We start from the raw sequence: 10,995 nt of genomic DNA on the forward strand, positions 1-10,995 counted from the left end.
TTGTTGGGTGTGCGTGCACACGCACGCACGCACACACGCACGCACACACACACACACTGACACACACTGACACACACACACACACACACACACACACACACACACACACACACACACACACACACACACACACACACACATTGCCCATTCCTCTCACTGCAATGACCTCCCTCCCTCTCTTCCTCCCTTGCTTCTTTCCTCCCCTCCTCTCTCGTTCTCTCCTCTCCTCCTCTTCTGTTTCTCCTCCTCTCCTCTCCTCAATAGAGGAGTCATTCACCCTCAGACAACATCAACTATCTGACATACATTCATCGTCATCAAACAACTCTACTCTCACTTTGAAAGGTAAAGGAGCACCATTATTATTTTTTTAACGTTACACATTAAACATCCAGTGTTAACACAACTCTGACGTGCTTTTCAGAGTTCACATTAACACTCTGGATTTGATGTGTATAGGAACTGACTGTGCAGTAATGTTATCACTTAGTTGGTGAGCTGGGTTAGGTTCTTTGTTAACCCCATAAAGACCGGGAACGCATCTGTGTGTCATGTTTTAGATTTCTATTTTGTGCAAATCTTTCAATATATATTTTTCAAAGCGAACATTTGTAACTCAAATCTTTGGTTCTGGGGATTTTAGAAACGTCTTCTGAATCCCAATTTATTTATTTTTAAAATGTATTTGGCCGCGTGGACCCCCATCTCAAAATATTTAGTTCCAGGGACCCTCAGAAGTTTTAACAGAGTTAAAAGTGTTAGCTTTCAAAAATATATATTTAAAGATTTGCACACATTTTCCACGATAAAAAAAAAGAAAGAAAAAATGCAGATCTACAAGCTCATAGCGCGGCTACGAGCTTGTAGTTCTGCTATTTTTTAACAGCCCAAAGAAATCTAAAAATGACACTGATTCTTCGTTCCCGGTTCTAAATGGGCTAAACTGGTGGTTAATAAGTTAGTTAGTTGGTCAGTTTAGTTCCTTTGAACGTCATCCAGTGAGGCTGTGTAGTTCATATGTCAGTTAATCATCTGGTTATAGAATATGTTGAAAGTGAAAGAGTCCAGACGGTTCAGACACTGCATCGCCACTAAAAGCAATGCATTACACACAGTGGGTGTAAAGTAACTAAGTACATTTACTTAAGTGCATTTTTGAGGTATTTTTTTTTACTTTACTGGAGTATTTCCAGTTGGTACTTTAAGTGTATTTTCATGCCAATACTTTTGCACTTTTACTCAAGTCCAGTTTGAACAAAGGCCTGTTACTTGTAACAGTTTTTATTGCGGCATCGCTACTTTTACTTAAGTAAAATATGTGAGTACTTCTTCCACCACTGAGCAGACACACAAGGGATACCTTGTGCTATCCATTTGTTCAATGCGATTCCTATTTTAAACACACATTTTTAAGAGAAAATAGCCAATCTACAAGCTCAAAACATATTGTGATGCGACGTATTGTGAGCTTTTAAATGTGCTATTTTAGCTCTTTCCAAAGAAAAAAGTTGGACAGTATACAACAGGGACAAGTGAAGGGTGACAGCTTGCAGTCTCACAGGACATCAATAGAGACATTTTACAGTAAAGATATCCAAGAGTGACATACGTACAATGTTGTTGCAACATGAACGGCGCTACAGAAATGAAATGCAATTATTACCAGACAGTTGGCCAAGACTGCACTTACATTCAGCTTAATGGAACTTACTGTAGTATATTGAAGTTTATTTAAACTACAATACCTAAGTCCCTGTAGCTGAACGTCATCACCGCTAGAGATGAGGAGTCATTGACGATGGACAACAAAATGAACACATTTCATTAACAGAAGTCAAATATCTTTGTGTATTTCTACATCAATTTGTCTGTCTGTCTCTTTGCAAACAAAGAGGTTGTGTGTGTGTGTGTGTGTGTGTGTGTGTGTGTGTGTGTGTGTGTGTGTGCGCACGTCTGTGCATGTGGCATGTGTCTCCATCGGTGTTAAAAGGGACAGCTACTGGTGTTGACGCGCAGTGATTAGACACACAGTTATGGAATGACTGGTATCTCACTGTCTTATGACACACACACAATGCGGTCTCTAGTGGTAGATGGCTTAGAGCTCACAGACTGTATTGTAAACAGGCTTAACACGAGGCTCTGTGAGCTATTTTAAAACTCTGCTGTTTCACTTTGAATTTTTCTGGATTGGTGTTTTGCCACCAGGCAATTATTAGACGCATGCTTCACTTGCAGTAATACAGTAGTACTGACTGCAACATGACCATTCCACCATCAGCAAATAAAAAATAAATATGTTCACAAAAAATAAGAAAGAAAATAAATTAAATCTAAACACTCACAACACATCGTGGAAATATAAAAATAAAATAAAATGCCATCATTGATAACTGTCTCTTTTAGCAGTTTGGAATTTTCCACTTCTAAAACAGTATGTGATCTTATTGTGAGAAGAAAGACCATTCATAATCTTTCAACAACATACTTTATATGAAGCCCATGCATTAGAGACACCTTCATGAATCATTACAGAGAGGCCATATTAATAATAATAATAATAAATAATAAACTGTATTTGTATAGCAAATAAAGTGTATTTATTATTATTATTATTATTATAATTATATTATTATATTGAGTTACAAGAGTTCCTATAAGCCTTCATTATGCATTCATTAAGCATTATTGACATTATTTGGTCTGGTTCACAGTTGCTCATATTCACTATATACCCATTTCAGATGAAAGGCTATAAAGAGTTTTTGAACACCATGGTGCCTTCTGTAAACATAATGGCAGTGGTGTAATGTAACATTTAAAGTATATTCACTCAAATACTGAATCTTTTACTTTACTTGAGTATTTCAATTTTTGGATATTTCTACTCCACTACATCTCAGACGCAACTATTGTACTTTTTACTCCACTACAATTATTTGACAGCTTTAGATACTATAGTTACTTTGCAGATTTAGATTATTATAAAAAAAAACATACATTAACCACTTCAGCCCTATTTAAACTTTGGCTGTTTGAAAATAGACGACGTGAGCTTGTAGATCTGCTATCTTCAACATATTTTTTATACATTTTGAAACCTGAAATGGGGCTTTATGCATAATGAGTGCTTTTACTTTTGATACTTTATGTTCAATTGGTTTGAACTTTTACTCAAGTAAAATGTGAATACAGAACTTTTACTTGTATCAGAGTATTTCTATATTGTGGCATTGGTACTTTTACTTCAGTTGAAAATGTGAGTACGTCTTCCACCACTGCATTGTGTAAACATAATGGATGGAGAGTGGTTGCCATGTATGTAACACCTTTATGACAGCTTCAAGTACAGTAAGAGTGCTTTTATGTGTAAGAAATGTATTATTATTTGTTTTAATCTTATAAAAATGACTTATACGTACAGTAAGCCTATCTACAAACGGAGAGATACATGCGCAATGCACGATAACCGTTGACATGAGATTTCACAAGACCTTATGAAGGCTTATGGAGACTCTAACGATGCATTATGCGTTGCTCAGCACTTCATTACAGGTCCACTCAACCAGAGCTATGCTTATCAGTGGTGTAAAGTAACTAAGTACATTTACTCAAGTACTGTACTTAAGTTCAATTTTGAGGTAATTTTTTTTACTTTACTGGAGTATTTCCAATTGTCTATACTTTTAATTTACTTCTACTCCACTACATCTAAGAGGCAAATATTGTACTTTTACTCCACTACAATTATTTGAAAACTTTAGTTACTAGTTACTTTGCAGATGTAAATTATTACATTATAAAATAGCCGATCTACAAGCTTGTAGATCGGCTATTTTCAAACATTTTAGTACTTCTACTTTTGATACTTAAGTTTCAGTACATTTTTATGACAATACTTTTGTACTTTTACTCAAGTAAATTTTTAAATTCCGGACTTCTACTTGCGACAGAGTGCTTTCACATTGCAGTATTGATCCTTTTACTCAAGTAAGACATTTGAGTACTTTTCCCACCACTCTTATGCTTATTATCTATGCATTATGATAAGAAGCTGTCATCGTGCGTGTGGTGGAGCGGCTGAAACGTCTGTTGTCATTCCACTTATGGTCATAAACAGGCAGGTTGTATTGTCGGACACATCTAGAGACACTATATTATACTTCATGTAATCTCTCAAGAACAGATTCTGAACAGACATAGAACAAACAGCAGAGGTCGCTGTTTTTCATTTTCAGTTGGATCTGGGTTCCCAGATTGTACTTCATGTTACTATAAGGTCAATTGATGTATAACTTGGTAGAACTGGTATTAGCCTGTTTTTATTATCCATTGAAACAGTATATACTTAGCTGACCGAGGTGCCTCAGGGCTCTATACTTGGTCTGCTCCTTTTTCCCCCCTCTACACCAGTGGTTCCCAAACTGGGGTTCGGGGCCCCCAAATTATTTTGGGGGGGTCCCCATTGTTTTCTCACCCAACAGTAAACAAACCAACATACAGTATACGTGTATACAGGGTATCTATCTGCAATTCCAAGTGCTTGTCAGGGTGGGGGGTCCCCAGTTCAAATATGATTATTTTTTGGGGGGGAGTCGTGGCCTGGAAATTCGGGAACCCTTGATCTAGACCAAATCTCATTGTGCGACATGTTGTGAGCTTGTTGATCTGCTATCTGTGACGAATGGTTGACTATTTTCATCATGATCATGGGACAGCTACTGGTGTTGGTGTCGTGATCATGAGCAATTGTGATACCTTCTGTACGCGTTCTATAATCAAACTAATAATGCTTTCTGCTATTTTCCACAAAGTGTAGACCTCTGCGGGAACAAAAAGTATGTAGGGTTTAAGTGGTTTAAATCAGCCAGGTATGCTTGTTAAAGTGTTAAATGTTAATTTACATTTAACATAACATTTCAGTTACTGAGAAGTACATTTTGCATAATTATGTTTCGGTGTCTTATACACCAATAAGGTATCATCCATCCATCCAGCCATTCATTTATCCATCCATTTATTCATTCTTGTTCTATCTTTTATCCCTTTCCCAGACCGAAAGAGAAAGGAGTTAACTCAACCCAAGCCAAGCCAAGCCAAGCCAAGCCAGCTGCCACCTTATCACGTCTGTTTTTAACGACCACCCAGGACAACACGTTATCAAACCAAGTCCACTAATCCGTCTTGGATCCATTCCATTCAACAACCAGCCAAGTCCAGCGTAATCCCGTTGAGTAATCCCACTTCACCTGCCAAAACCGATCCTAGACATCACCCTGCGTCAGAGCACCCGGAAAAAACGTATCCTATATACATCACCCTGCGTCAGAACACCCAATAAAAAGAGGGCCCAGTGCATGTGACCCCGGAAACAACTCATCTTCCTCAACCTGTCCATCCGACCGCCTCCTGTACAACTCAACTGCATCACCGCCCCGACCCACCCACCCACCGCTAGAGCAAGCGAGCGAGCGCGGAGGCGTTGAACATGGAGCGCGTGCAGCACATGACCAAGAACGCCATCCGCCGGGCGTCCCAGATCGAGGTCAGCCCTCAGACCAAGAGGAACCTGCAGGAGCTGTTTGTCAACTTCACCCTCATCCTCATCTGCCTCTTACTCATTTATATCATCGTCCTGCTCAGCAGCTGAGCACGTGAACTTTGGGGAGGGGGGAGGGGGGGGGGGACATTTGGGGCGAAAATAGCCGATCTACAAGCTCACGTCACCTGACGAAGATGTAATCTGACGTTGAAAAGTTGTCGTTTTTTTTCTTTCTCTCTGTGCTTTGCACCCTTAATGCTATTAAAATAAAAAAGGCACCAATCATCCGAGTTGCTCCAGCCCAGCGCCTTCTTTATTCAGTTGCATGTGCCTGGTTTAGCTTGAGGCGCGGTGGAATGTCCCTTTAATCCTCACAGCGCATCCCGTTGCAGCGCATTGTGAGCTTGTGGATTTGGCGATTTTTGGCAAAGATAATTTAGTTGTAGAGGGAAAACAGGAAGGTGCCATGTAAAGAGCCCTATGGGGGGGGGGGGGGGGGCGCCTCTGTTCAACTAAATATAAAGGGTTTAAGTGGTTAATGGACGGTTTGACCGCGTTGGCGTTGTAGTAAAACATGCCTTGTTGCTCTCCTATTTAACCTGAAATGCCTGTATGAGGAAAGTTAACCCATTAAGACCGGGAAAGCATCTGTGTCATCTTAGATTTCTCACATTCAGTTGGCTATTCAAAAATAGCAGATCTACAAGCTCGTGGCGCGGCACCGAGTGCCGCGCCACGAGCTTGTAGATCTGCTATTTTTGAAAAATCGTGAAAAGTCGTAACTCAAATCTTTGCTTCTGGAGGTCCACTGGAACAAAACATTTGACCAAATGTTCGCTTTAAAAATATATATATTCAAAGATTTGCACAATCTTTCCACGATAAAAAAAAAAAATGGATTTCCCTTTGGCCGAGTGCATGGTGGACGTTTGGTTTCTATGCAAGTGTGAATTCTACTTATGTATACGACAGTTGCTCCACATCAAAAATAGCAGATCTACAAGCTTGCAGATCTGCTATTTTTGGTGTGTGACGTCGGCACGTAACTAAGTACAAATCCGCTTCAAATGAAACACATTCAAGACACCAGAGTTGGAGATAAACACACTCTGGATGAGTTCCAATCCACATACGGGATTTTGTCTTTATTTATTACCTTAGCCTCTCTAAAGGTCAGTTTGATTGTTTTATTGCATGGTGTGATGATCACTCATTAGGGAAACTGTTTTATTCATTATTTTTATCATGATTAATTAGATTCATATTTTTTCTCAGATCCTGCCAATGCTGTCATGGTATTTAGGATGACTTTATGATATATGGAGGGATTGACTTTCCCTCCATATAGCGACGAGCACCTGGTAACGAAAGCTAAAATAATGACGACAGAATCACAATGCAATGCGAACAACAAAACAAACAATAGCAGAATATTGTAATTCAACGTACAGTTGAAGGGGGTTTTACCCTAAATAGCACCCGCTTGGTGCACAAAATAGCACTTAAATGCATTTTGGTGTGACTATAAGTGAGTGATGCATGAATTTCCAGTGCCTTTTATTTTAACCATTGAAACCTAGCATCCTTATCCTGGGGCAAACAGTGGCCACAAATAGCCGATTTACAAGATCTTGTAGATCTGCTATTTTCGACAAAGAGATTTGGTACAGAGGGAAACACCGGCGTACCTTGTATAGAGGTCAATGGGTTTAAGTGGTTGTTAAGTGTCTGGAGACATCTGGTGAATGTCAAAGAGATTAAACATCTGAAACCCACATTTAGATCCGTTAAAGGGATATATTTCACTTTCAAACATGTTTGGGGTCATTTTGAGAGAAAGAAGCTTAGAGTTGCTTGATTCAGTATTTAGATATTTGATATTCATTTTATCAGACAGGACCCCTTCCTATACAAACCCATTGTAACTTCAAACTAAATTATAACCATGATAGATTAATTGAAAACACCTGTCCTTAAGGTTCTGGTGACTAGACTGATATTGGCCTTCTAATACGCGAGGGAATGTGTCTTTTTGTTTTTTTCAATAACGTTAAATTGTTTAATTATTTTTTGTTTTAAGAAAAAAAAAGTAATAGAAAAAAAACCTGTCGCCTGATGAGACCTGTCTCCACTCTCTCCAGAGACATTTGGATAGATTGTCTGCTAGAGGTCAGGGGTCGGCAACCTTTTCGACATGAAGGGCCATGTTTTTATTTTCTTGATAGTCAGTGTGCGACATCAACATTAATTTAACATTAATTTAATTACGACACCATCAAACTTAAATATTTCCACCAGACTGTGATTGTCTAATGTCCATAGACATATACATAACAACCTTTAGTTTTTCCATCTTCCTCCTTAGTAATATTTTCTTTCACCTCAGGATGTAATGATCATATTGGTCAGAGTTAGGAGTTTGAATGAATGTAGAATTATGTGCAGGATGTAATTTGCATTCAGATGTGAGGGGACTCAATTTAATTGACTTTTTAACATTGAATTGTAAAAGAAAAATCCTCTCTGACACACTTACGTCAGTGTTCCACTGACCACCCTCCCCCTGTGCCGAAGGTTGCCTGCCCCTGCTATAGATGCATCTTGCTGCATTACTGTACCTGGTTGAGATGTAAAACTTGGACAAAATGTCTCTCTCTCCACTGTGGAATTTAGTTTGAACATGAGTCCACATCTGTTGTGAAATGATGAGACATGCATCACACAGCTATACACACATTCTCAACAGCTATATTAACATCTGTGTTACAGTACATCATGTTATGTTTGAATTTATTTTTTGAAAATGAACACTGTGTTGACCAAACAGACACTATATGATGATTCTGGGGTGTATGGTTATAATAATATATATTTGGGTCTATGCACTGTTGTTTAGACAGGAACACAAATTGTGCTTTTTATCGTGTGCACACAAGTGTGTGTGTGTGTGTGTGTGTGTGTGTGTGTGTGTGTGTGTGTGTGTGTAGTGAAGTCCTTGCTCCACTCATGATTGTAAACATGATTAAAGTAATTTAACTGTCAACTAAATTGCTTAGTTTTTTTCCTTCATTTTTTAAATAATTTGTTATTGCAGATTCCCCATTTTGTAATCTCAATGTAATTTTGTTTTTGTTTTACAATGACCAATTTTATTTCTATAGAATCTGAGAGGTATAGTTTTGTTGCCAATGATCTGATGCTGTGACTCAAATGATCTTGAGTCGCTGTTTTTAGTTGAGCCTATAGGACGCGGTTCTCAAAGTGGGGTCAGGGGACCCCCAGGGGTCCTTGGGGGGTTACCAGGGGGTCCCCTGCAAAACGTGCCGCACTATGAGCTTGTAGATCTGCTGTTTTTGAAGAATCTCTAAAATGTGTGCAAATCTTTACATCTTTTTATTTTTTTAAACGTGAACATTTTGAACTTTTGCTTCTGGAGGGTCCCTCGCACAACATATTTTCAGGTGGGGGGTCCGCAGCCAAATGCATATCAATTTTGGGGGTCCTTGACACGAAAAAGTCTGAGAGCCACTGCCAGCCTATAGGAAAGCTGCACTCCAGGCCATGAAACTTCAAATCATGAACTACACCGCTATGAACTTGTTGGATTTGGTTACTAAATGAAACTTAATGAAAGAAGGTCATTCTTATAACAAAACCCCCCCAAAAAAAGAGTGCATTTGCCTTCTTTCCAACATTATTTCTAGCTTTTATAGAAATAAATCTTGATTTATTGTATCTATACATTTTGTACATTTTGTAAATATGACAGTCACGCACGCTCGCTCTCTCGCACGCACAGAATCACCACCCCAGTAAATGTCACAATCATGTTTTTTTTAATCGTTTCATAACATACAACAGAAGTACGATATATAAATATAAATACTATAGTTATTGTTATTATAATTATTATTCATCATGTGTTGCACATTTATCTCAAAGACAAGACATCTTCGGTTGAGAAGTCACACGTGGCTGCCGTCAAATCACCTTCAGACTCCGTTCAAGACGTCAACACAAGCCAGTTCGTACGCAGTGAAAAAAAAAACTCTGTGTTAGTTTATCAAATGGACCCGTTTGGTTACATCTAGACTTTATCAGTGTTAAAGTAGCCTCGGAAACCCAGGCTTTTTTTTTTGTTACAAAAGAAAAAAAGCCTGGGGGAGCGATGCAGGAACGATGGTCTTGGACCTTGTTATCTCCTAACCAATCAGAGTGCAGAGGGGCGTCGCTCTAAATTTGGTGACGTCAGCGTGCTCCGTGCACAGGCCGAGGGGGGGAGGGGAGGGGAGGCGGGTACATAGATTGGTGAAGCAATAGGAAGCCACGCACAAATCCAGGCGGCTGTGTTTGGGTCCGCCCTTCAAGACCATGGATTGAGCTCGTAGCCTCAGGCTAGTGTTAAAGTAACACTCAAGGTGTAATCCAACGCCCATTCCTTCTATACCAGAACAATGAAATGAAAACAAACTCTGGCCGGTTCTGAATCCATGTGTGGACAAATATTCACGACGCTCTCAGAGGTACAGCTGCAATCCGGAACTTATTTAATATAAAATGTCTATAGAGGCCATGCCTGTGAAATCATCGTACCCGGAAGTTATGCGGGAAACGCCGACTGAGTGGCAAAAAAAACGACTTTCTGGCCTTGACAGCCCATACTGTACATCCAAACAGAAAAGTCCTATCTGATTGTATTAAACGACGTTAAACCCGCCAACATGGCGGCTGTACGGAAAGCTTGAATTATCCTCTTTCTATCCGCAAAGTTTTCGTTTCATAAAAATCCACCGCAGAGACATGTTATGAGCTACTTTCTGTCAATGAATTCCGTGCAGGTGATTATTTTTCTAAGAGTCAGAGTTTGGAAGCGCTCGTTTTCAATAACTCAGGACTCAAGTCCTGCTGCCTCCTGCATTATGTGACATTTAGAAACAGGACCGTTGAGTGATTTCCAACGAGCGCTTCCAAACTCCAACGCTCCAGTAGATGAGGGGGCGTGTCCGGGTGGAAAAGTGACTCATGTGCATACTCTTACTCTCTATTTTAATCCATCTGCATTGTCGAAATACGTTAATACAACTAGCACGTGTGCAGCGGTTGAAGGTGGTCTCCGTAGTGTTGATTTTGACAGCAAATTTTGATTCAGTTTTAGTCATAGTCTTTTGAATCAAATTCCATTTAGTTTTAGTCTTATTTTAGTCATCTGAAATGTCGATTATAGTCGACTAAATCTACAGTTTTGATTTAGTCGACTAAAATGTATTTTGGTCTTTGTGTCTTGATGGCGTCGTAATGGCTGATTTGACACTTGGTTGCATGCTGAAAATAACCGATCTGCTATTTTCAAAGCGCAACACCTGAGCACAACCAGACATACAATGACTTGTCCTTTAGTTCTACTGGATCTCTTCTCCACTAGTCCCTCACTAACATTTTAGTCTAGCTTTTAT

The 10,995-nt window shown here is 39.3% G+C and overlaps 1 protein-coding gene across 1 annotated transcript; it reads left to right on the top strand.

Moving 5' to 3' along the window:
• Nucleotides 1-209: 209 nt before the first annotated feature.
• On the top strand, nt 210-6,095 carry pln2 (phospholamban 2). Its single transcript, XM_080422317.1, has 2 exons — nt 210-345; nt 5,055-6,095. Exon 2 carries the CDS (start codon nt 5,489-5,491, stop codon nt 5,648-5,650), a length of 162 nt encoding a protein of 53 aa, XP_080278443.1. The 5' UTR covers nt 210-345; nt 5,055-5,488; the 3' UTR covers nt 5,651-6,095.
• The last annotated feature ends 4,900 nt before the right edge of the window (nt 6,096-10,995 follow it).

This window comes from Gymnoscopelus braueri, assembly GCF_963280865.1.
Source record: "Gymnoscopelus braueri genome assembly, chromosome: 24".
In the NCBI taxonomy this organism is placed as follows: domain Eukaryota; kingdom Metazoa; phylum Chordata; class Actinopteri; order Myctophiformes; family Myctophidae; genus Gymnoscopelus; species Gymnoscopelus braueri.

Coding starts and splice junctions, on each gene's coding strand:
- pln2 (XM_080422317.1), top strand. CDS start 5,489: ATGGAGCGCGTGCAGCACATGACCAAGAACGCCATCCGCCGGGCGTCC.